At 52.9% G+C, this 27,239-nt stretch overlaps 1 protein-coding gene across 1 annotated transcript; it reads right to left on the bottom strand.

The window, feature by feature from the left end:
- Positions 1 to 4,201: 4,201 nt before the first annotated feature.
- LOC116952691 (EF-hand and coiled-coil domain-containing protein 1-like) lies at positions 4,202 to 26,031 on the bottom strand. Its single transcript, XM_032972278.2, has 6 exons — positions 23,164 to 26,031; positions 14,990 to 15,114; positions 13,033 to 13,180; positions 8,409 to 8,697; positions 6,551 to 6,709; positions 4,202 to 5,992 (listed from the first exon to the last, which is right to left on the bottom strand). The coding sequence occupies exons 1-6, from the start codon at positions 24,735 to 24,737 to the stop codon at positions 5,708 to 5,710; spliced, it is 2,580 nt and encodes an 859-aa protein (XP_032828169.2). The 5' UTR covers positions 24,738 to 26,031; the 3' UTR covers positions 4,202 to 5,707.
- Positions 26,032 to 27,239: the final 1,208 nt, after the last annotated feature.

Below are 27,239 nucleotides of genomic sequence, written 5' to 3'. Positions count from 1 at the left end.
TGGACAGGTGTCTTTTATACAGGTAACAAGCTGAGATTAGGAGCACTCCCTTTAAGAGTGTGCTCCTAATCTCAGCTCGTTACCTGTATAAAAGACACCTGGGAGCCAGAAATCTTTCTGATTAAAGAGGGGGTCAAATACTTATTTCCCTCATTAAAATGCAAATCAATTTATTACATTTTTGACATGTTATTCTGTCTCTCACTGTTCAAATAAACCTACCATTAAAAGTATAGACTGATCATTTCTTTGTCAGTGGGCAAACGTACAAAATCAGCAGGGGATCAAATACTTTTTTTCCCTCACTGTAGTAGCTACGGGCCCCGCACTTTCAAGGGCTCCGTGCTAAATGCTTTCAAGCTATTAATTCCGATTCAGTGATTCTACACTTGCTCTATTACTATAGTACTATACCGCCTTCAACTTTCATGAACGACTGGGTGTTTAAGGTTAGCGATTTGTTGTATTTTCTGGCTGTATTGCAAATAAAACATATAATTACTTTACTCTGCAAGTTAAATATGCATGTGGTTTAATTTTTTTGTGTTTTTTTTTGTTATTTGGGGCCCCTTTATAACAGATGCTACAGGCCCCCGCACTAGCTTCATCCGGCACTGCCCCCCCCCCGCCGCCGATTCTCCTCGGTCACTGCCAACTCCCTCCCTGTGCCATGCGAGCGTGAAGGCCACGAGTTGGGTGGCTCTGACTCGTTGGTCGGTGGCCTGACTATTAAAACAATTTTTGTTTTTATTTTAACAGGTAAGCCTCACTGTGTAGCTCTTGTTTTTTTCCAGAAGCGACCTGACTATCACAAACGATAGCCCGACGAAGTGGGGGTTATCATTGTGTGGGCATTGATAGCAGCAGCCAAACACTCGAAACGCGTGGTGATGTTGATTCTAAATGTGGAGGAAAAAACTCGGAGGACCTGGAGAAACATCCACGCGACCATGGGGAGACAGTCACGCAAACTCCAAATAGACAGGCATCAGGGTCGAGGGAGTTAACGTCTCTCCACCGCGGCACCCATGTAGATACAGAGCAACAGCTGCAATTTCAAATTCAGGTGGTCAAGCCAGACAAACCGTGTCAGCAGTGGCGGAGTGTATCGCCGTGACATCTCCTTTGTATTTGTGGATTGTACGGTCTGTTCGGGATCACCAAAGTCGCACACTGGAGAGATTTTAATTTTCCATTTGCGCATCATCGGGTGTCCGCGTCTGCCATGGTTTGTGCAGTGGATGCGGTTTAGGGTGGACCGTGAATTTCGTGGAAGATCAAACCCAGGGATATTCTGCGTTGGGTCTTTCACAGTGGCACCGTGCACTGCGTTGAGAAGTTCTAATCAAATAACTTTTAAAAACACACGACCCCCTACGGTGGTTCGTTGTCTCATAGTGTCCCAATGCCCCTCTCCAATTCAGCGGTGGAAATTCCACACTCCTATGCAGGGCTGATTAACCTCCACCGGCGCATGTCCTCAGCCTAAGTTCATCGTGAAATTGCCATTGCAGTACAGTACGTCACACATCTAAGATGTTCTTGTTCATTAAGATGTTTCTTGTTCATGTTTTTGTTTGTTGCGGTTTGCACCCGAGTCAAGAGCCGCATGGCTCACAAGGTTATACCTAATACATGAAACTGAAAACATCTGACCCGTCACATATCAGCCCTGACCAATTAACTGTCCACATCCCAGCGCAGTATTTGTTCACGGTGCAACTGTCATGCTCTATAGACATTATCTTAACGTAATTTACATAGCGCCTTAATAAAGGCGCTTTACGGAAAATTAAGAAAGGTGCATACAGAATGAATGTAATGGTGGAGATGGGGGTGAATGAGATGGATGAGAGGAAGCAATGGGTGGCGAATCTGTGATACGTAAATTCGGTGAAAGCGAAATTGATGACAGTAAATGACGATGAGGAATGAATGGTAAACGACAGCCGTATGTTCACATATCCGCTGCTTTCGCATATCCGCCTACACCTCAGTTACCGAGCGAGTCGGAGTGCACACGTGCGTACGGACGCAAGCTGAACTTCTTTCGCACCCTACGCAGCCAACCGCGCTAATCGGAGGTGCGGTGGCGTGAGCAGACAGGCAGCTGTGCAGGGTTGCGGTGGTATTTGTTTATTATCACCGTGTGCCCGCCGCGTGCGTTGTGTCTGTGCATTCAGGGAACTGGATGACCACGGTGGAATTTGGATCTTAAAACCTCGCGTGCATGCCGTGCCGTGCGTCTCTCGCTGATGCCCTCTCCGGAGAGGCATCTCTCGCGTTATCAGAACCGGCCACCTGCTTCCCTGGACCGCATCCAAGGCCATCTGCTCCGCCGCTAGCGCTCGCAGACAACGGCCGATGGGGTCTCACCCACCCACTGCATCGCAGCGCCGCCCATCCATTAATTCCGTTCATCGTTTGATGTGTTCACCGCCCTCGCCCTCTTTCGAACCTAACTCACCGTGGCTGTCCGCCACGAACCCCCCTCCGCGCTCGCGGGCCCGCGTACGTCGGTGACGGCGGTGGCGAATGTCGAGTCTTGAGACGGTTGCTTGGCCTCCCCTGGGGTCGACTTCGGCCTTAAACGGGCACGGCACACCCTGGGTGGGGTGCGTGGACATCACCAACGTGGGGAGGGAGTGGCTGTTGGCTGTGCCAGTCTCGACAGCACTTGCACCCAACAATCTGTGATTGGCTAAACGGGCGACGACGGGATAGTTGTCCTTGCCATCTAACCACGTGCACCGCAAATTGTGCAATAATTGTGTACCTCGGCTCTCACATAATGTCCGTGATGCAGTCATTTTGAATCTGTTGATGGTCGGCGATGCGGCACTCGACTCATCTCGACGAGCTGGACACGATGATGATGCACCACCACCGCCACGGTGCGTGCCGCGGGCGTTCGGGGTTTCGGCGCAGTCGTCCTCGCTGCGTTTCGACATCGCGGAGTGGCACCGATTTCGGATTGATTGGTACCCCAGTCGCGGAGTGAAGTCCACCCCTGGACAGAAATATTGTCCCAGAAATAAAATATTTAATTGCCTCGGCCATTTTGTGTTATTTGGTACCCCGGGATACCGCCACAAGGATCAATTGTGCGACGTGTGCTTGCTGTTGCGAAAGGCTGGCAGGGCAGATCCCCCAGCCTTGTGGGCTGACTTGGCTCGGAGCGCCGTAGCCTGTGGCAATGCTGAGAATCCCCGAGTTCAGATCTGGCTTTCGGCCACCCGTGATTTACACCGGGTTTCTCAAATGCAGCGAGTTCGGCGACGATGGGCGTTAACCCCAGTCGCCGATGACCGGCGTGGAGACCCACGGAGTTTAAACGGGCCCAATCGTGATTAAAACTGGCCGCTCAAGCCGAGTGAGTTCACGGTCTCCGATGACTGCAGACAAAAAAACGAATGGGGCGTTTGCAGGAGGGGCTGGTCACAGGCATTGTCTGGCACGTGCACTAAACAGGGCCGTGGCCCACGTCGGGGGCGCGAGGGCCACTGGTGGCCTTTTGTGCGGCCCTTGACATGCATCACCCCCAACAATACACAACATCCATAATACAGGGTTTTTTTTGTGGGTTAGATCGCGTAAAAATATGTGTCGTTAAACCCGCCACCACCCGACAAAGCCAATTCGTAATGTTTGTCACGTAAACAGGACGTGCCAATTCGTTACAAGTACAGCACACCGGTGTGTTGGTGAGCCAAGCCACAACGTTTACAATCTGAGTACGACGTTTTGCCAGTAATTACAACTCGCTTCATCACACGACAGCCAGACACAACGTGAGACACCCCCCCCCCCCCCCCCCATAATCATCGTGTTGCTGTCAAACCCCCAACGGTTTCAAATGTGTGGCGTCTTTCACACTGATGTTTTATCGGCGAAAGTGCCCCCCCTCTGAAAAGTAGTGAACGACACCAGTGTAGGGCCAATGCGGCCAATGTGACGAGATGCTTTGGCTGGCTGGCTAGTTTTGGGTGAGGGCTGTTTGTCTTGTACACCCACAAACTCATTGTTTCTCTTTGCCATTGCAATGCATGCTGCGGCAATTACCAGCCCTTTGTCAGTCCACTGCAGGATACACGCCTCCCCACGTGGTTGTGGAGGTTGCTTTACCATCAGTACTTCACCACTCCCTTGTTAGTTCTCCCCCCCCCACCACCACTGGACAAACGTGGGTCCACACGTCTCATCGGTTGATCGACCAAAACGTCAACACTTTGCTTTATTACACGGCGAGTGAGATCGGTGTCCGGTTGGTTATTAAATGGGACACCCACAGTCCACTGGGGCAATGCGCTGTGGGTTTCAAACGCTGCCGTGCCGGACGCGCCTGGACCCTTCGGGCAACGGTCCACCGCTGCTCCTCCAAATGAGCGCGAAACGCAACAAGTGTTCGAATTCTGAGATTGGACAACCGAGCGATTAAAACCACGCGAGCCCACGCACTCAACACGGCGAAGCAGTTGACAATCTTACACAAACTAACGTTCTGTGAGCCGTATCCTCATGCGTCGATAACACAACAATTCAAAGCCTTTTTCTGCGGTAAACATCAATGCTTGTCACCTGTTCATTGTCCGAAGCCGAACGTTTCCTACCGAGACCACGTCACCACAATCTTCAGCTTCTTCGTCCAATTTTGAATGAACCTCAAGATCGCTTCTCGCCACGTTCAAGATTCTAACACGTAAAGGCTTGCACGACCAATATTATTCATGATAACGTTTTTTTTTGTTATGTTATATCGTGTAAATGTGTCTAGAAGCCACCTCCACCCGAGATAGCCAATCGATAATGTTTGTCGCGTGAACAGAACGGGCCAATTCGTCACTACTTCAGCACCACCGGTTGTGTGCTAGAGAGCAAACCCACAGCAACTTTTACAAATTCAGTTAACGATGTTTCGCTGGTGATGACAAAAACCAGCATCATCAGCCGAAACAATTTGGCAAGGTCTGTTCACGTGACAAACCTTACTCATTAAATATGTCCGGTGGAGGTAGGTTTACGACACATTTGCGTGAGCTAACCCATTTAAAAAGAAAAAATGATTCTAGATTCTGCGTGGTGTCATCCCTTGCCCACATCTCCACTGCACTCTCGCAACCAAGGCCACGTGCTTGTCTGTCTGTTTATCCCTATCCGCTATGTCTCTACCCGAGTATTTCACCATCTTCATGGACACATCCTCACCCACCCCCTCCCTCATCATTCTCTGCTGCTGCAAATACTTCTCCCCACAGCCTGGAACTCCCTTCCTCTGGGCATCCATCGCGCGCTTGCAGGTGCGCTTCTGCGGCCGTCTGGAACGCTCTCCCTTCCGATATTAGGAAGCCACTGGGGCAGTGCACTTTTAAATCGTCGTCTTGATTGACAAACTCATTTTCTTTAGAACCGCTTTTTGCGTTTAGTTTGTTGTCCTCCCCCCCCCCCCCACCTCCAATTAGCATGGTTGGCAACGTACGGCGCGAAAGAAGTTCAAGATACATTGAAGAAGTTAATCAACATACATCCACACTGCTGACTCCATCCTCTGTTCCCCCCACCCGTTTAAGCCCAGGCTTGAAAACCTTCCTCTCCTCCTCTGCCCGTGATTTCAATCTATCCTCATTCGCTACTAAAGCCCCCTCTCATTCCCCCCCCCCCCATACCCTTCTCTCCCGAAGCTTCAGAGCAACCGAAAGGAATGTCGCCCTCAGCACGACAACAACAAGGAGGACGACGAGGAGGAGGGAGCGGGGGAGGAGGAGGAGGAGCCGGCGGCGGCGGCGGCGGCTGTGGTGGACGTCCTCCTCTGTCCCGGACCGAGCGGCTCGAGGTGCACCGCACCGAGCGGGTCGCACGCGGACAGCCGCTCGCGCAGCGCGTCCAGCACGGCCGAGACGTCCTCCGGGCCCGCGGCGTCGTCGCGGCCGCCCACGTCCCGGCACGACTCCAGCGTGTCCAGGAGGATCTTGCCCAGCAGGTGCCTGGACGCGTTCTGCGCAGACGACCGCACGGTGGGCGCGGGGGAAACGCGCCAGGAGGGAGGTGAGCGTCGGTCGTTTAACCCCGGGGGCTTTCGTTTCTCAGCTCGGTGTTTTCCGCAACGTTGCGAGACCGGCTGGCTTGGGGTAGGGGATTGTCAGCGTAAGCCCATTACCTTTAGAGACCAACTATTAAACAAAACTTGCTTTTTGTTTCACTATATAAGGCCCGCTGAACTATATAGCTCTTTTTCAGAAGCGACCTGGCTATAACAAATGATAGCTGGACGAATTGGCTAGTATATCACGTGGAAATGTATAGCAGCCAATATTCTAAACGCGTGTTTCTACATGTGGAGGGAAAAACCGGAGGGCCCAAAGAAAAATCCATGCGACCACGGGCGGAGAGTCACGCAAACTCCTAATATACAACAGGCATCGTCAGGGTCGGGATCGACCCCACGACCTCCTGTATACCAGGCGAGGTAGTTAACATCTCCCCGTCATGGCGCCCGGCGGCGTGGCCGGGAACCGGCTCGTGTCCGCGCGACGATGGCGCTGCGCTCGCTCACCAGCGTCCCGAGGCGTCGCATCGCGTGCAGAACGTCGCCCATCTTCTCCTCCACCAGGGACAGCCGCACGCGCTCCGCCTCCAGGACCTGCAGCTCCGTCTGCAGCCTCCGGCCCTCCTCTCGCCGGGCGCGCAGCTCCGCCACGAGCCCTTCCCTCCACTGCGAGCAAATCGCGAGCACATTCGGGGAATTTCGCACCGCGCTCAGAGCGCGGTGGGGGGGGGGGGGTTACATCGCTATGGAATGCAGCAACAACAACAACAACAACAACCGCCGTTCGCCACCAAGTGACGGCGACATCACCACGGCGCTTGTGCCAGGCTACGTGCGCTTTAAGGCCGCGTGAAGCGTCGAACGCTCGCTGGCAGGAGGTCTTGCCTTGGGTTGACTGGCAGATGCACCAGCTGTGCTCCCCTACTGTGCCAACTTGCTGTGTTTTAGCCGCCCGGCGCTCCTCTCGTTGTTGTGAGCTTCGCTCCTCTGCCCTCTATTGTTGCTGGAGGGCGACTGCCTCCAACTGCCCGGCAGCGTCCTTCACGAGCCTCCTCCACAGAGGCCGATCTTGACACCGCTGGTACTGCTCACTGGCAAGTTCACTCAGCTCCATGCGGGCTGCATGTACCATATGATGCGCTGTCTCTTTCACGCACACAGCCCGAGCAGTAGTTTCACAGGAGGTGCCGGTGGTTTTGCCGTGCGCTGTCCCGCTAGATTACGCCCCCATTCACTTGGCCTCATCACCCACCCGTCCCAGTTACACACAGCGCGATCCAACATACCACCGCAGCGCCCATGCAAAACAACGACTACAATTTCACATTCAGGTGGTCAAGCCAGACAACCGCGTCAGCAGCAGCGGATAAGTGTAACGCCGTGACGTCTCCTTTGTATCTGTGGATCGGGCAACGCGGTGTTACACGTTGTACGGTCCGTTCTGAATGACCACAGTCGCACACTAGAGAGTTTTTAATATTCCATGTGTGCGTCAGGTATCCGCGTCTGCCATGGTGTGTGCTGATGTTTAGGGGGGACCATGAGCTTCGTGGAAGATCAAATCCAGGGATCATCTGCGTTGGATCTTTCAGTAGCACAGTTGTCCCTTTTGTTTGTTGTCGAGCACAAACAAAAGACAGTCGCCACTTTCATCATTATGTTGGTTGGACTTCTTTTGCACCGTTACCTAGCCAACCGTGCTAATCGGAGGGCTGGTGATGGGTATTTTTCCCAGCCACTCAGCTTTTCTTCCCACCCTACCAAACCCGCATTCATGGAAATCGCCATACATTAGCGCCCTCTCTGCTCTACTGAACTATTAAATGTTGGCAATTGTCCGTTATTGAGTAAAGTTATATTAAAGAGACACGTACATAATTTTGTGGCTCCGATGGAATGTTGGGCACTTTTCGGCTCTTCTGTCCAAATATTTCCGGGTTACTGTATTTACCAAAAACAACCAACAGCCCTGGTGTTATATATTTTGAATGGCCCATGGAAGTGGATATCACAGAGCTACCACTGAGGTCCCTTGAAGTGATCTCTGGTCAAACACAGTAGAAGGCAGCAGTTTCCCACCCGCTCTACACATGAATGTCTGTAATGTCCATCACATTGTAGTCCCTCCGACAATCTCAGAGCTGGAATTTATCCAAATTAAGTACAGAACTACATTTTCACGTCATTTTGTGTGTGTGTGTGTGCAGTCATCTGTGACCAGGCTGAGACTAGGAACTCACTACACTTGAGAACCCAGTTGAATCACAGGCGACTGAAACCTGGATTCAAACCCTGGACCTCTGAGATCACCTCTCCCTGGCGGCGAGATTATTACCGGCGTCGACGTGGAACGTCGAATCATCACCTGTTGTGCGTCGCCCTTCCGCCGTCGCACTTCCTGCTCCTCCTGCAGCTGAGCCGACAGCCTCTGTACCCTCCTCATCAGCTCCACCATCTCCGAGCCTCCGGCCGGGGACCCCTTAGGCCCTCCCTTCTTCCACCAGTCTCCGGGGAAGCTCTCCGGGCCCCTCGCCGGACTCGCCTCCCAGCTTCCCGCGGCGATTTTTTCCCACGTCCTCCCGGCACCTTTCTCTCGGCTGCCCTCCGGGTCACTGAACGTACGCACCAGCCGCTTGACCAGCCCCTTGCGGCATCTTGAGCAGAGACATCGACACAAGTTGACTCGCGTCTTGTCGCAGCCACGGCGGGCGGTTGCAGCGGTCTAGCTACGCTGCGCTGCGAAACCTGGGTGCCCCGGGGTTCGATTCCCGCTCACGGATTGTCTGAACTGGTCCTGGGGCTTCTCCCCAAGGTCGACTCAGCCGCAAATGAGTACCTTTATGTACGTACTGTATGTTGAACTTTTTTCACACCGTATGTAGCCAACCGTGCTAATCGGTGCGTAAACATCGCCACGAGGGAGACAAAGACGGCCGAGGTTTGCCAAAATAATTGAGAGTACTCTAGTAACTAATTGGCACTTTTTTTGTTTACGCGACAACCCTTACTAGTTGGCTGTGTCGGGTGGTGGCGGGTTTTAACGACACATTTAAATATTTACGCGATCTAACCCACAAAAACCCCTCTATTATGGATACGTTTCGGGTTGTTTGGCTGCTATAAATGTCCACCTGATAAGCCACTTCGTTATCATTTGCGGCCAGGTCGCGTCTGAAAAAGAGCTACATAGCTCAGTGGCCTTTACCTGCTAAATCTAACCCACCCCTTACCCAAAATAAAACAAACAAACCTTTATTATGAAATGTGTTCCCCTTGTGACGTTCTCTGGTCTGACACTGATGAGACTAGGCCATAAAAGAAGGCTGATGTCTGGTGTAGGCCAATCAGCTTCAAAGACAATGTGTATATGTTGTTATAATCAGAGCGTGTTTGTTTGCATGTTCGCCACAAGTACTGGGTGTGGTTAATGCGAACTTGATTCCTTGCAAAAGGCTTATATTTGGCATACGAACATCTTAACACCTGTTTTATTGCTAGAACTGCTAAATTCATAGTACAGGTTTTGTTTTTGGGGTTAGATCGCGTAAATATATAAATGTGTCGTTAAACCCGCCACCACCCGACACAGCCAACTAGTAAGGGTTGTCACGTAAACAGAACGTGGCAATTCGTCACTAGTACAGCACTAACCGGTGTGTTGGAGAGCCAAGCCACAACATTTACAATCTGAGTACGACGTTTCGCCAGTAATTACAACCAGCTTCATCAGGCGACAGCCAGATTTGTGAAGAAATCCTCCAGTTTCGTTCCTTAAATAGAGCCGTAGATGTGATGACGTCACTTGTGAGCCCTTCACGGTGCGAAGTGGAGGGGGGGGATTAATGAATGCATATCAATGACTCTGGGTATCCATTTCCGGTTAGGTTATTTATCCGGTAATCGACGCACATGATGTTTTATAGCCAGAACGGGTTAAACCCAGATTATTATTTTTAAAACCTTTACTAACGTCGGACGCGAAAGCCCTCTTGCGTGTTACCAACAAGCAACAACGGACGTTCCGCCCTGCACTGACCCCTGGTGGCACACCAAGTCCGTGCTCACGTGTGGCAACCCACGAGTGGATTGCTTGCCCGTTCCAGGCGACCAAGCGCAAGCTCCTGCCGAGACGGCAGCGTACGTCGCCGGGGATTTTGGCCGCGGGGCGCAACGCCGACCCGAATTGAGAACCGCGACGATGCCGAAAGGTCGAGTTGGTGGAATCCGCTCCAAATTGTCATCCACTTCTTCGTTTGTCGTCAATTGTTGGGGGGGGAGAGGCGGCGGGAGGGAATTGGGGGGGGGGGGCTTTTAAAAATGGCGGCGGCTGCCTCCTGTCTCGTTGAAGGCGGGAAACCCCCTGCCCCTCCTTAGCGAGCCACGCCCACGCGTGACGCGACTGATGATTTCGATTACGTCACCAAGCCCCACACGTAACCTCCCCCACCCCCACCAACGAATGTTGTGCTAAATTTTGATTTAAAGAATAAGACTATTAATGTTGTGCTGTCCAATTAGTCGAGTGCTCGGGACCGCTAAATTGGTATAGAAATCACTCGCGTTAAGTAATCAAATAGCCCAGCATCATGTTTTTCACGGAAGAACTCTCTAAATTAAAGCGAGACGCACAACCCCCCGTAGGTCGTAATTTTACCTCTTGGGGGCCTCCATAAATGACGTCACGCGATTTTGGACGATTTTTGACCCCCCCCCCCCGTCACGCGACGTCACAAAAAGTTAGACCCCACCTCAAATATGACGTCACAAAGCTCTGCACCCCCCCCCCCCCCAAAATAAAACATGCTTCAAATCGCTTTAAACTATTGTCATTGTAGTGCGTATTTAATGTGCCGCTGCACTCTGATGTTGTAGGAGAAAACATTAAAAAGTCTATTTAATTAAGTAGAACGTGTTGTCTATATTTATTTAAAGTTGCGCATTTTGATGTGACTTCACATTTTCCCCCCCTCGTCACACATCGTCACAAATGTCTGACCACCCCCCCCCCCGGTGCGTGACGTCATTTATGGACGGCCCCTTGCATGCAATCGAGATGAGTGTTACACTTGGTGTACCCACGAGCACGTGTTGAGAGCTCGTAGGAAGGCAGGCAGGCACGTTGCAATAATAAAAAACAAAACACGTTTTGCTTTGAACATCGAAAGCTGTGTCCGTGAGCCGTAAGTGAACCACGTGCAGGGGTTGGAAGACGACAATCTTAGTTCGGATGGGAAGAAGGTGTTCAAATGTATCTTGTTGAAAGTTCGATTCGCAAGCGCTTTCTTTTTACGGGCTATAGCATTCCATAACCCCCCCAAAAAAAAGTTGTATTATGGAGCATTCAATTCTGTTTTTTTTATCAAACGTGGCTTGAAATTTGTGTGATGCCTATGGACATCCACACGGTGTGGGGCACAATGACTGCTTGACTTAGCCGCCTTGACATCGCCTGCAGGATATCACGATCCCAACTGCCATTGAACTATTGAAAGATCTTTGTGTCCACTGCTCATAATTAAAGTGCCAAGCGTGAGCAGTCCACACACCACACACAAATCAGCGACAACTAAAGAATTCCCCCTTCCAACATGTGGGATTGTTCTTAAGAGGTAATTCCCTGACCAGATGTGTGGGCAAACACACATATATATCGATACTTTGCTTTATTAACAGAACATGGTACTGTATTTCAACTTGTAAATATCTTTCAGAAACTACCTAACAATAGGCTTACAGATTTTAATGAATGGTCGTATGGGATCGTGCATGAGAGACAGCCGTGACTGACTTACGCATGTTCTTCTAATCATAAAGCGACCGTTGATTGATTGACAGATTTCTGTTCATCGTCGTCATCATACTGTTTATTTATTAACTGTCTGTCTGATGATGTCAGAGGTTTTATCCAAAAGTAGCTACTTAAAAATCAACAATTCAGGTCGATATATACAATTTAGCCTTCTGATTCTAATCTGGAATCTCATGATTATTTTACTGTTGTGTTCATTTTTTCCTTTTCTCTGTACTTTATTATATTATGATGAGTGTTTTTTACAGCATTTAACCTTGTAAATGTGTTTGTTTTTATCTAAACTTGCGCCAAGTGGCCTGCAACCTTGTGGTATGAAAATTACTCAATATATCATTATTACCATCATCATACTGCTAATGATGTTTTATTTTCATCAACATCATCATCATCGCCATTATAGCACTATTGAAATTAAAATGATCGTCATCATCTTACTGCTCTTTATTAAGTCATAACATGTTTTCGTGTATCATTATCTTCAACTTATTCCTCTATATACTTGGTTCTTTCGGTAAAGTCCAAGAATATGAATCCCTGCAGTCACGAAAGCTTTAAATCAACATTTTTCCTCTATATTTTTGCTTAATCATTACTATGACACTTGTTCATCCGGGAAAGCCTCGTGTGCCGTTCCTGGCCTTCATAGGTGCTCGCCAATCAGCACTTGCCCCAAAAGTCTGTTAAGGCTATATGGGGGATCTTTGTCTTTGTATGTTGAACTTCTTTCGCACCGTATGTAGCCAACCGTGCTAATGGGGAGGTGCGAGGGCTAATCGGAGGGGTGCAGGCGGCGCACCTACACACTTCTCGACGTGTACCGATTCTTAAGCGCACGAGACTTGAGTCGGATCACTCGTGTCAAAACCGACGTTTTGTTTTTTTGCATTCGTATGCAATACTGCATACGTACGTACTCGGTACGCCCGTGGGTTCAAGTTGGCAGGCAGGGTGTACGTACGTACGGCGAACTTCTTTCCCACCGTACGTAGCCAACCGTTGCTGTCCGTAGGTGCTGCGGTGCTAGCATCGCCAACGCGCACCGCCCGGCGGCGCGGTGAAGCCTGCAACAAGCAACTCCAGCGAGGCCCTCATCCAGCAGCGGACTGACTAAAGGGATGAGTCCCCACCCCCCGCCCGCCCCCCCCCCCACTGTCCCCCCCGACACCCACGCACGCACCCGTAGGGACAGCAGTCGGGCGGCAGCGTCGGCCGCTTGCCGGGCAGCGGGAAGCCGGCCTCGGCACGAGGCCCGCATCTCCACGCGTCCACGGCCTCGCCCGGCGCCTCCTGGCCCTCCACGGCACGGAGGAGAAGACGTTCCTCGCCTGCGGACGACGGACGAGCCGGGGGCCATGGGCAATGCCGGATTAATGGTCGTAGCAGCGAAAGTGTAGCAGCTACTACACGTGTAGCAGCTGCTACACGTGTAGCAGCTGCTACACGTGTAGCAGCTGCTACACGTGTAGCAGCTACTACACATGTAGTAGCTACGGGCCCCACACTTTCAAGGGCCCCGCGCTAAATGCTTTCATTCCGGTTCAGTGATTCTGCACTTGCTCTATTACTATAGTACTTTACCGCCTTCAACATTTTACGAACGATTGGGTGTTTAAGGTTAGCGATTTGTCGTATTATCTGTGGCTGTATAGCAAATGAAAAAATACAATCACTGACTATGCAAGTAAAAGTCTTTTTTGGTGTTTTATTTATTTTATTTAGGGCTGCTTTATAATATAAACTATTTTACCAGGTAAGGCCCACTGAGCTGTCTAGGTCTTTTTCAAGAGGCGACCCAGCCGCAAATGATAGTTAAACGAGAAGCGGCTTAACGCGTGGCAATTTATAGCAGTCAAATAATCTCTAAACGCACGTTGATTATAACGGTGGAGGGGGAAAAAAACAGAGGACCCGGATAAAAATCCACGCGACCACGGGGAGAACTTGCAAACTCCAAATATACAGCAGGCGCCAGGGTTGAGATCGAACCCACGAACTCCTTTATACCAGGCGAGGTAGTTATCATCTTACCACCGTGGTGCAGGCAGCCCTGCGATTTGCCTGCTCACCTCACTGTTGGTGGCAGAATGGCCTTCACTAGTGTATGTGTGCACGTGGGACCTATTTCGCACCGTACGTAGCCAACCGTGCGAATGGGGAGTTGCGAGAAGCACTGCGGAGGACTCTGGAGCAGCAGTTGCCCTTGCATGTATAGCGATCCACGGGTACACCGTCAAAAAAGTGCGCATGGATCTCAGGACAAATCAGAACACAAATGCCACCACCAACAGCAACAATGACCGTTCGCCACTAACGTGCCGGTGATGTCGCCACGGCGCTCATGCCAGGCTAGGTGCACTTTGAGGCCACGTGAAGTGTCGAAGGCTCTCTCTGCCGGTAAGCAGGTCACGGGACAGACCCAGGTGCAATGGGTTGACTGATTGAGATGACTGGCAGATGCATCAGCTGTGCCCCCATAACTGTTCCAACACCGCTGCATAAGCAACTCAGCAATCCTCGCTACGGCTGGTGGGAAGTAAACAAATATCCGACTTGAGAATCCCTACATTAAAACAAAGTAACTTCTCCCGACATATATATGTGGCCGCTTGTGCTTCGTGTCTCGAGCACAATAATCGTACTGGGCTAAATCCATCCGGGTGATTGCTGGGTCATTGCTCTCTGATGGTGGATCGCGAAGCCCCTTGAATTCCACCAGTAACGGACTACAGTACGTGGGTGCCAAAGTACAGATATTGGTCCTCGGTGCCCTGGTGGCGGTTAAGTCCATCGAACCCCATCTCTGCACGGTCCCCCTCTGACGTCGTCCATCCGATCGCACCTCCCGAATTAGCACGGTTTGGCTACGTACGGTGCGAAAGAAAGCCACCGTCGGAAATCATCTCTCTTTGGACTGGAGGAATCCGATGAGCCATGAAGCTTTTTTTTGTTTGATTTGCCCCCCACAAGCTGTCCAAAATAATAAATGCATACACGCAGGGCACCTTCTCCCCTTCGGCCATGCTCCTCGTGGCTTTGATCTCGTAAAATCGTCACCGCACTGCGGCGCGATCGAGACGTGCCACCGCCGCCACCGCCGCCGCCGGCCGCCGCCGCGACAATTGCCCCGCGTGCACCTTGCGACGTGGGCGAGGCAGCGCCGCCCGTGGGCGAGCGGCGTCTGGGCGACGGGAGAGAGGCGCACGAGAAGCTTCTGTCGCGCTCCGCCGCCCAGGAGCGCTGAACGCGATGCGCCTGGTGCCTGCAAACCCACGCCATCGCAAAGTCAAAGATCTCCCGTGCCCCCCCCCCCCCCACACACACTCCGCTAGAGCCTTTGACAGATTGATGGGGCGGTGGGAGTTGGGGGGGTGGGCAAGTGTCGTCGGTGGTAGCAGGGACCTACGAAGGCCGGCATGGCACACAGCGGCTTGTGTGTGCCGCACCGCCACCACATTAGCACGGTTGGCTACGTACGGTGCAAAAGAAGCTCAACATACAAAGACAAAGACCCCCCCCCCCCCCCCCCGTATAGCGTGAACAGACTGTTGGGCCAAGCGCTGATTTGCGAGCACCTATGAAGGCCAGGAACGGCACACGAGGGGGTGGGTGGCCAGCACCACGCCCGGCCACCTTTGTCTCCCTAGTAGCGATGGTTTACACACCGCATAAAGGTAATCATTTGAGGCTGAGTCGACCTACAAAGCTGTAGAGCAAACTCCTCGAGCCAGCGCCTATAGAGGGCATTTACGTACTGTATCTTGGACTTCTTTCGCACCGTACGTAGCCAACCGTGCTCAGCGGAGGTGCGGGGGAAGGACAACAAACTAAACACAAAAAGCGGGTTTAAAGAAATTAGTTTTAAATCTAGATGATCATTTAAAAGTGCGTAGCTCCAGTGGTTTCGTAATATCGAAAGGAAGAGCGTTCCAGACGGCCCGCAGAAGAGCATCTGAAAGCGCCCTACGCGAGTGACCGTCTATAACAGATACGATCAGGAAAAGTCCATAAATCGAAATTCCGTTCGTAAAAAATATATTTCCCCCATCATCTTAGGTTACTGTATACGATTGGAAATGCGTTACTATGGAAACATAATTCGACGAAGTTATATCTCTTTTTTAAAGAATGCAGCAAACATTTTTCAAGCACGATATTACGACAAAATATTAATCATTTGAAAAAAACCCGCTAATTTCATGAAACGAAAATCGAATTCGCTCCCTCATGTGTAAGTTACATTATCGCGAAATTTTCATGTAGAATATTCCCTCGTTATTTACGAACTTGCTATCCACGAGTTTGACTGTCCACGAGTTGTATCTGGAACTCTCTCAACGAGCTTTTATTCTACCAAGGCCCGCTGAGCTATGGTAGCTATTTTTCAGCGACAGCGCCACAAATGAAAGCTCAACGAAGTGGCTTACCAACACGTGGTCATTTCTAGCAAACAAAATTACTCTAAACGCGTGATGTTGATTCTAAATGTGGAGGGGGAAAAACTGAGGTCCCGGAGAAAAATCCACGAGACCGATGGAGAGAGAGAGACACGCAAACTCCTAATATACAACAGGCATCGTCAGGGTCAGGAATCGACGCCACGACCTCCTGTATACCAGACGAGGTAGTTAACATCTCCTAGCCACCGTGATGATGATGAGAGAGGAGAGAGAGACACGCAAACTCCAAATATACAACAGGCGTCGTCAGGGTCGGGATCGAACCCACGACCTTTGTTCACGATTCCTAGATTTTGTTCTGAACTTGGTCCAAAAAGCGTTTACCGTGGGTGGCTGCTGCTCCATAGTTTTGGAACCAAGTGGCGGAGTCTTCTCTGGGGATCGCCACTCTGCCATCATTGTACTCTTGTCAACAGACATTGTTGAGGTCGAAACAATGCAAATGTACGTAATTGCTTTGTATAATCGCTTGGTTTTAATTTTAACTTTACATTTTAAATATTTTGTAAGATCTTGTTTATTAACTCTTCCAGGCCGTGTCTATCTGCTGACCGAGACACACTTGAAAAGAGGGCCGTGTGTAGCTCAACGGGTTATTCGCTCGGGCAATGCACTTCTCAAATGTATGACCCCCTGCATGCCAGGCGAGGTAGCTAACATCTCGCCACCGACGTGCGAACCCCGAGCCAGGGAGAGAGAGAGAAGCTGAGAATCATCGTCATCTCACCACGCGGCATGCAAAGCTCCTGTCCGCTGTCTCCGCGTTCAAGCGAGCGCGGGACAATGCGCATCTCCGCCAAGTGCGGATATTCCACATTTCCACATTTGCTAACTGCCCAATGTTTTGTTGTAAAGTTCAGTTTAACGAGGCCAAGTAACTCAAGAGACGAGGATCGTCTCATTTGTGAGAGCGACCCGGGAGGATCGACTGCTGGATGAGAGCTTCCCCACCACGCCCTGCAGACTCGCTGTGAATATTTGACCTCACCACGCTGGTCAGCGCAGGTCGGTGAAGCTTGTTGGGGCTGCAGAGAGCGCAAGAACATTCGTGGATGTTTTGCTGCACGCGACAGCCCCCTGTTACAGCACCCGTTGTTCGCCCATCCGAACACTGTCCAGCCTCAACCACTGCTTAGCTTTTGAGATCTGGCGAGATTTCATCTCGGGCATTACCACCACCACCACCACCACAACAACAAGAACAACAAACAAGACGGCTGTTTCAACAACAACAACACAAACTCGCGGCAGTCACCGGTGTGACAAAAAACAAAGATCCCCCGTGTAGCCTTAACAGACTGTTGGGGCAAGTGCTGTTAGCGAGCACCTACGAAGGCCGGCACGGCACACGAGGGGGTGGGTGGCCAGCACCACGCCCGGCCGCCTTTGTCTCCCTAGTGACGATATTTACACACCGCACCGGGTACGCATTTGAGGCTGAGTCGACCTAGTGGAGGCCCAGGACCGGTTCAGCCAATCGCCACCGGTGTTGGCCGTGAACGAGAATCCAACTCGGGTCGCCGGGTTCGTAGCGCAGCGCTCACCGCTCCACACGCATCTCGCCGCAGTGACCGGTGTGAAAGCAACGCACACAACACCCGCTAAATTTGCATGAGAGAACATTTAATTATCTTGCCTTTGACGTTCGTGGCCACGGCGTGATGGGGCTGCTTTCTCTTTTGTTGTGCTCCCCCACCATCACCCTCCTGTTTCAAAAGCGCCCAATGTTTGAATGTTTGACCGGCCTGGGTCTCCTCTGTCTCCTCTCTCTCCGTCCCCATTGTGCTGGCATCTGCCCCGGGCGAGCGAGTGAGAGCCCAGCTGCTGTGCTGTAGGGACACAGCGATCCGCGTGCCACCCCCCCACCCATTCCCGCCACCCTCTCCCTGCCCCCTAACAAACTCTGTGAAAGGATCTCGACATCTCCTCCCCCCCCCCACAACACCCACCCACTACACATACCAACCCACACCCACCCACCACACCATGCCCTCACACTCGCTTTGAATTGGAAAGCGGACGTCCCCTTGGTCAACACGAAACACACAAACACACGCAAACACACACACAAACACACACACACAACCACACAGACACACACACACACAAAACACACACAAACACACACAAACAAAACACACAAACACACACACAACCACACACACAACCACACACACACAGAAAACACACACAGAAAACACACAACCACACAGACAAAGACAAAGATCCCCCATATAGCCTGTAACAGACTGTAGGGGCAAGTGCTGTTAGCGAGCACCTATGAAGGCCAGAACGGTACACGAGGGGGTGGGTGGCCAGCACCACGCCCGACCGCCTTTGTCTCCCTAGTGGCGATGTTTACACACCGCACCAGGTACTCATTTGAGGCTGAGTCGACCTAGGGGAGGCCCGGGACCGGTTCAGATAATCGTCACTGGTGTTGCCCGTGAGCGGGAATCGAACCCGGGTCGCCAGGTTCATAGCGCAGCGCGCTAACCGCTACACTATCGCTCACAGACACACACAAACACACACACACACAAACACACACACACACAAACACACACGCAAACACACACAAAACACACACAAACACACACAGACAAACACAAATACACACACAAACACACACACACGCAAACACACAAACACACAGACACACACAAACACACACAACAACAATAAGTTCGCGTATCTCTGTTCCATTCAAAAGCAGCGCCGGGCGATGCGCATTTCGTGAGGCCAGTGGTGGACATTCCACATTCCTATGGCGGTGGTCAGGCTCGGCATGGGAGGGCAACGAGTGTTGACAGTGGAACGAATTTTAAAATTAATTTTGGTAACGATTGCCTCAGGCTCATGGAGACGAACGAAAGCACCCCAATTATTGAGGATCTGTTCCACCAGGCCGCGGTGACTTCATTGAGATCGAGTCTCTTAGCATGCGCTATCCTTCACACACTTTACCTATCCGTCAAACACGTGTACTGCCTTTCGTACATCTGTAGAAGTTATCTGCACACACATATACACCAGCATTCAAACACCTGTTCCACCCTCACACAACTGCAGTACCTAGTACACACCTGCATCACTCATCACAATCCCTGTAGCACCCATAACACACCTGCAGGACTCTTCACAAACACCTACAGCACCCATCACGGACACATCTGCAGCACCCATAACAAACCTGTTACTCCCACCACCACACACTTGTTACACCCATCACACACTTGCAGCACCTATCACACACCACACCTGTTACACCCATCACACACCACACCTGTTACACCCATCACACACCACACCTGTTACACCCATCACACACCACACCTGTTACACACACCACACCTGTTACACCCATCACACACCACACCTGTTACACCCATCACACACCACACCTGTTACACCCATCACACACCACACCTGTTACACCCATCACACACTTGCAGCACCCATCACACACCACACCTGTTACACCCATCACACACCACACCTGTTACACCCATCACACAGCGCACCTGCTCCACCCATCACACTCCACACCTGTTACACCCATCACACACCACACCTGTTACACACACCACATCTGTTACACCCATCACACACCACACCTGTTACACCCATCACACACCACACCTGTTACACCCATCACACACCACACCTGTTACACCCATCACACACCGCACCTGCTCCACCCATCACACACCACACCTGTTACACCCATCACACCCACACCTGTTACACACACCACACCTGTTACACCCATCACACACCACACCTGTTACACCCATCACACACCACACCTGTTACACCCATCACACACCACACCTGTTACACCCATCACACACCACACCTGTTACACCCATCACACACCACACCTGTTACACCCATCACACACCACACCTGTTACACCCATCACACACCACACCTGTTACACCCATCACACACCACACCTGTTACACCCATCACACACCGCACCTGCTCCACCCATCACACACCACACCTGTTACACCCATCACACACCACAACTGTTACACACACCACACCTGTTACACCCATCACACACCACACCTGTTACACCCATCACACACCACACCTGTTACACCCATCACACACCACATCTGTTAAGCCCATCACACACCACACCTGTTACACCCATCACACGCCACACCTGCTCCACCCATCACACACCACACCTGTCACACCCATCATACACCACACCTGTTACACCCATCACACACCGCACCTGTTACACCCATCACACACCACACCTGTTACACCCATCACACACCACACCTGTTACACCCATCACACACGCACCTGCTACACCCATCACACACCACACATACTCCACCCATCACATACCACACCTGTTACACCCATCACACACCACACCTGTTACACCAATCACACGCCACACCTGTTACACCCATCACACACCACACCTGCTCCACCCATCACACACCACACCTGTCACACCCATCACACACCACACTTGCTCCACCCATCACACACCGCACCTGTTACACCCATCACACACCACACCTGTTACACCCATCACGCACCACACCTGCTCCACCCATCACACACCGCAGCTGCTCCACCCATCACGCGCCACACCTGTTACACCCATCACACACCACACCTGTTACACACATCACACACCACACCTGTTACACCCATCACACACCACACCTGTTACACCCATCACACACCACACCTGTCACACCCATCACAAAGCACACCTGTTACACCCATCACACACCACACCTGTTACACCCATCACAAACCACACCTGTTACACCCATCACACACCACACCTGTTACACCCATCACACACCACACCTGTTACACCCATCACACACCACACCTGTTACACCCATCACACACCACACCTGTTACACCCATCACACACCACACCTGTTACACCCATCACACACCGCACCTGTTACACCCATCACACACCACACCTGTCACACCCATCACACACCGCACCTGTTACACCCATCACGCGCCACACCTGTTACACCCATCACACACCACACCTGTTACACCCATCACACACGACACCTGTTACACACATCACACACCACACCTGTTACACCCATCACACACCACACCTGTTACACCCATCACACACCACACCTGTCACACCCATCACAAAGCACACCTGTTACACCCATCACACACCACACCTGTTACACCCATCACAAACCACACCTGTTACACCCATCACACACCACACCTGTTACACCCATCACACACCACACCTGTTACACCCATCACACACCACACCTGTTACACCCATCACACACCACACCTGTTACACCCATCACACACCACACCTGTTACACCCATCACACACCACACCTGTCACACCCATCACACACCGCACCTGTTACACCCATCATACACCACACCTGCTCCACCCATCACACACCGCACCTGTTACACCCATCACACACCGCACCTGTTACACTCATCATACACCACACCTGTTACACCCATCACACACCGCACCTGTTACACCCATCACGCACCACACCTGCTCCACCCATCACACACCGCAGCTGCTCCACCCATCACGCGCCACACCTGTTACACCCATCACACACCACACCTGTTACACACATCACACACCACACCTGTTACACCCATCACACACCACACCTGTTACACCCATCACACACCACACCTGTCACACCCATCACAAAGCACACCTGTTACACCCATCACACACCACACCTGTTACACCCATCACAAACCACACCTGTTACACCCATCACACACCACACCTGTTACACCCATCACACACCACACCTGTTACACCCATCACACACCACACCTGTTACACCCATCACACACCACACCTGTTACACCCATCACACACCACACCTGTTACACCCATCACACACCGCACCTGTTACACCCATCACACACCACACCTGTCACACCCATCACACACCGCACCTGTTACACCCATCACGCGCCACACCTGTTACACCCATCACACACCACACCTGTTACACCCATCACACACGACACCTGTTACACACATCACACACCACACCTGTTACACCCATCACACACCACACCTGTTACACCCATCACACACCACACCTGTCACACCCATCACAAAGCACACCTGTTACACCCATCACACACCACACCTGTTACACCCATCACAAACCACACCTGTTACACCCATCACACACCACACCTGTTACACCCATCACACACCACACCTGTTACACCCATCACACACCACACCTGTTACACCCATCACACACCACACCTGTTACACCCATCACACACCACACCTGTTACACCCATCACACACCACACCTGTCACACCCATCACACACCGCACCTGTTACACCCATCATACACCACACCTGCTCCACCCATCACACACCGCACCTGTTACACCCATCACACACCGCACCTGTTACACTCATCATACACCACACCTGTTACACCCATCACACACCGCACCTGTTACACCCATCACACACCACACCTGCTCCACCCATCACACACCACACCTGTTACACCCATCACACACCACACCTGTTACACCCATCACACACCACACCTGTCACACCCATCACACACCGCACCTGTTACACCCATCACACACCACACCTGTCACACCCATCACACACCGCACCTGCTCCACCCATCACACACCGCACCTGTTACACCCATCACACACCACACCTGTCACACCCATCACACACCGCACCTGTTACACCCATCACACACCGCACCTGTTACACCCATCACACACCACACCTGTTACACCCATCACACACCACACCTGTTACACCCATCACACACCGCACCTGCTCCATAGCGCCTCGAGCTGCAGCACGCGCGCGAGCCCCTTGGCGAGGAGGCGCCGCGCCTCGCGCACCCTCCTCGCCGTCTCCACCTGCGCGTGCACGAGCGCGCGTTCCCTGTGCACCGCGTGCCGCAGAGCCACCTGCAGGCGCGGGTCCAGGTGAGGGTCCCGGTGAGGGTCCATGTGAGGGTCCAGTTGAGTGCCCAGGTGTGGGACCAGGTGAGAATCTACGCGAGTGTCCAGGTGAGAGTCCAGGTGAGGGCCCCCCAGGTGAGGGTCCAGGTGAGGGCCCAGGTGAGGGTCCAGGTGAGGGCCCAGGTGAGGGTCCAGGTGAGGGCCCAGGTGAGGGTCCAGGTGAGGGCCCAGGTGAGAACCTACTCGAGTGTCCAGGTGAGAGTCCAGGTGAGGGCCCAGGTGAGGGCCCAGGTGAGGGTCCAGGTGAGAACCCGGGTGAGGGCCCGGGGTGGAACCGGAGGGCTCCTGCCGGCGCCTCTTGCGCAGCGCCACGTTGAGCGCCAGGCAGCGCGCGTCGCTGCTCTGCAGCGCCACTCTCAGGTCCTCCACCAGCTCCCTCAGGCTCGCGTTCTCGTCCTCCACGAGATGCGTCCACTCATCCGACCCCTCCGTTGACCCCCCGTCCGTCTCGCCGTCGCCACGGGGTGGGGAAGCCGCGCAGCCTCCGTTGCCGCCGCCGCCGCTGCCGCCGCTGCTACCGCTGCTGCTGTTACTGCTGCTGCTGCTGCACGTGTTCCTCGACATCATCATCCTTGTCGTCGTCGCAACCCTCCTCCTCCTCCTCACAGGGTCTCGCACCCTGATCTGAGCTTCAATGAGCTCGTTCTCCTCGCCCACGGGCATGCGTTCCCCGGGGCCAGGTGGACGCTGGGCGCAGGAAAAGTGGTCGCACAGCCTGGCGTGGAACTGTCTGAAGGTCAACCTCTGTGGGAGGTCCTTCAGGAGACGGATGCTGCTACTGCCACCACAACCACCACCGCCACCTCCTCCATCATCATAATCACTCTGGTCGTCGTCGTCACCGCCATCGCCACCACGTGCGCGTTCGTCCGTGAGGCCCAAGACGTCGCACAGTGCCCTGAAGTCGTCTGCGGGCAGGGTGCCCAGTCCCGGGTAGTCCAGGTGGTGGAACACCTCCTGGAGGTACTGGTCGAGGCCGGTGGCCAGCACCGCGATTTCGTTCTCGGCCCCGCGGTCGTGACCAAAGTGCGCGGCGAGGGCGCTCACCACCCAGTGGGTACGTGGCGCGGGGCGAAGGGCCCCCGCGAGGTCGCGAGCCGGGTCCCTTGCCAGGCCGCCGGCGACCTCCCCTCTCGGCTCCCTTGCTAGGCCGCCGGCGACCTCCCCTCTCGGCTCCCTTGTTAGGCCGCCGGCGACCTCCCCTCTCGGCTCCCTTGTTAGGCCGCCTGCGACCTCCCCTCTCGGCTCCCTTGTTAGGCCGCCGGCGACCTCCCCTCTCGGCTCCCTTGTTAGGCCGCCGGTGACGTCTTCTGCGAGGGCCCTGGGTGGGCGTCTCGTTGGGCCACTGCTGAGGTCGCCGGTTGTGTCGCGGTTCGACATCGCCGAGCTGGGGGTGATGGAGCGGCGGGTGGAGGAGCAGAGAGGGTGGTGGGGTTGGTGGTGGGGGTGGTGGTGGGGGTAAGAGGCTGGACGAGGAGCAAGAAGAAGGGCAGAAGAGGCGCAAGAGGGTGGCAGTGGAAGAGAGTCGATGTGGAGTGGATGGTGAGAAAGAGTCGATGTGGGGTGGATGGTGAGAAAGAGTCGATGTGGAGTGGATGGTGAGAGAGAGTCGATGTGGAGTGGATGGTGAGAAAGAGTCGATATGGAGTGGATGGTGAGAGAGAGTCGATGTGGAGTGGATGGTGAGAGAGAGTCGATGTGGAGTGGATGTTGAGAAAGAGTCGATGTGGAGTGGATGGTGAGAAAGAGTCGATGTGGAGACAAGGCGGAGATCACAGAGACACGGCGGAGATCACAGAGACACGGCGGAGATCACAGAGACACGGCAGACAGACACACGGCAAATACACTGGGAGACAGCTGAGACGAGATAGACACAGCGAGGACTAGAGAGACAGCATGCAGCCAGACACGGCAGAGACACAGTAAAGAGACTAGAGAGACAGCAGAGAGACACGACAGAAAGACAGCTGAGACACAGCAGATACTAGCGACACAGCAGGGACTAGAAAGGCACAGCAGAGGTTACAGAGACACAGTCGATAGACAGCAATTACTGGAGAGACACAGCATGCAGCCAGACACGGCAGAGAGACACGGCAATGAGATTAGAGAGACAGCAGGAACGAGAAAGACACAGCAGATATGTGACAGAGAAACAGCACAGAGACAGCACTGGGACACAGCAAAGACCGGAGACACATCAAAGACTCGAAACACCGCAGAGAGACACCACGCCAAGACGCAGTAAAGTGATTGTAGGCACAGGAGACGCACGAGAAACGGAGTGGAGAGGCGAGTTAGGGACGGCAGAGACGGAGAGACGGCAGCGAGACACAACCACGCCGCGCGGACCCCCCCCACCCCCCTCGTGCTTCCTTCCCAGAGCCCGGCTCTGGGAGTCTCCCTGTCCCCAGCGTCTCGCCACCAGCACCCGCCACAGGAGACCTCGACTCCCTCTATACTCCCGGGGGAATCGCGCACTCCGCGAAGCCTCTCTCCCTCTCTCTCTCTCTCCCCGCGGCTCTCGTTTAGGACTCTGGTCCGAGGAGCGGCTGATGGTGGATGAAGCGTGAGAAGTGAGAGAGATGACAACCACGATGATGATGCTGGAGGACGTTTGGTGGTGGATGCTAGCCGGGGGAGGAGTCACGTGGGAGGGGGGGGGGGTTCTCTCGCACGGGAGGAGATGGGGTGGGGGGTAGTGCGGGAATGGAGTTGGTGGTGGTCGTGGTGGGAGTCTCGGTCTTGGGAGATTGAGTGTTAGAGAGACGCGGCAGACAATGGAGACACGGGGAGACGCGGACGTCCAATGGAGAGGCAGAGTGTACAAGAGAGACGCAATCTGCATTCGAAGTTTCAAAGCGTCGCCCGTAAGTCAAACGACGCACGTCTCCATTCTTCTGGTGGCGATTTCAAATGCCTCTCAGCAACACGGGGCCCGAGTGGTGGCGCAGTGGTTAGCGCACTCCGCTGTGAACCTGCCTCGGCACGGAGAGGCGCTCATCCAGCAGTGGATTGACAGTGGGGTTATGAATTTAGTATTGCATGACGTATTTTTTTTAAAGCTCTTAAACCGGGGGAATCCTCGCTGAATCGGAATCCTATTGTTCAGTAGGATGCTCTGCAACATGGGGAACGTTTGAGCCAAATTCCATGTGTCGAGCGTTGAGCTGCGCGTGGCAGGAGACCCCGGGGAAGCCGGCGACACTCCTCCACACACGCACGAGGCGGTGACTCTGGGAGCTTCACGGAGCAATCGCTGTGCTGCCATCTGCTGGTCACCCATGACCGGCGGTGGTCAGTTCGGATAGGACTCTCAAACAATGTACATTCATCGTCATTATTGACATCTTCAAGTCGCATTTCATCCAAGGATCCCAATGCGCCGCCGTGCATGGGCAGCATGAAATACGACAGAACCAGCCGCGTAAACGACCAAAACTCTGGGTGGTGGAGGGGGAAGGGCCATTTTAAAGGGGTGACTTTTCAGGGCATATCTCGAAAGATTCTGATTGACTTATTGTCCGAGGCAACGCGTTCCATAGACGTGGGGCTTCGCTGGAAAAATGCCCGATCACCCCGAGGAACGGAGCCTTGACCTCGGAATGCTAGGAAGAGGGAGATCAGAATACCTCAAAGACATCATTGGTGCACATGTGGATACTTATTGCATTGGCCCCAGAGTAATGAGTCCACCACTGACAAGGTGGTCGGCAGGTGGCTACCTTCTAGTCATGTGACGAGAGAAGATTAATCCATTCGGGAATCTGGCAGACCGAATGTTTTATCCCCATTAGACAGCGGTCCACAGAGTGAGATATCACAGAAATACTTCTGAGATTCCTTCAAGTGACCTCTTAGCCACACTAGGAGGCGTGG

Source organism: Petromyzon marinus, chromosome 48, assembly GCF_048934315.1.
Source record: "Petromyzon marinus isolate PM22_M1 ecotype Great Lakes invasive population chromosome 48, UKy_Petmar_22M1.pri1.0, whole genome shotgun sequence".
NCBI classification, from domain to species: Eukaryota; Metazoa; Chordata; class Hyperoartia; order Petromyzontiformes; family Petromyzontidae; genus Petromyzon; species Petromyzon marinus.
The sequence above is the reverse complement of the archived record's forward strand: the minus strand, read 5'-3'. Positions and strand labels throughout refer to the sequence as shown.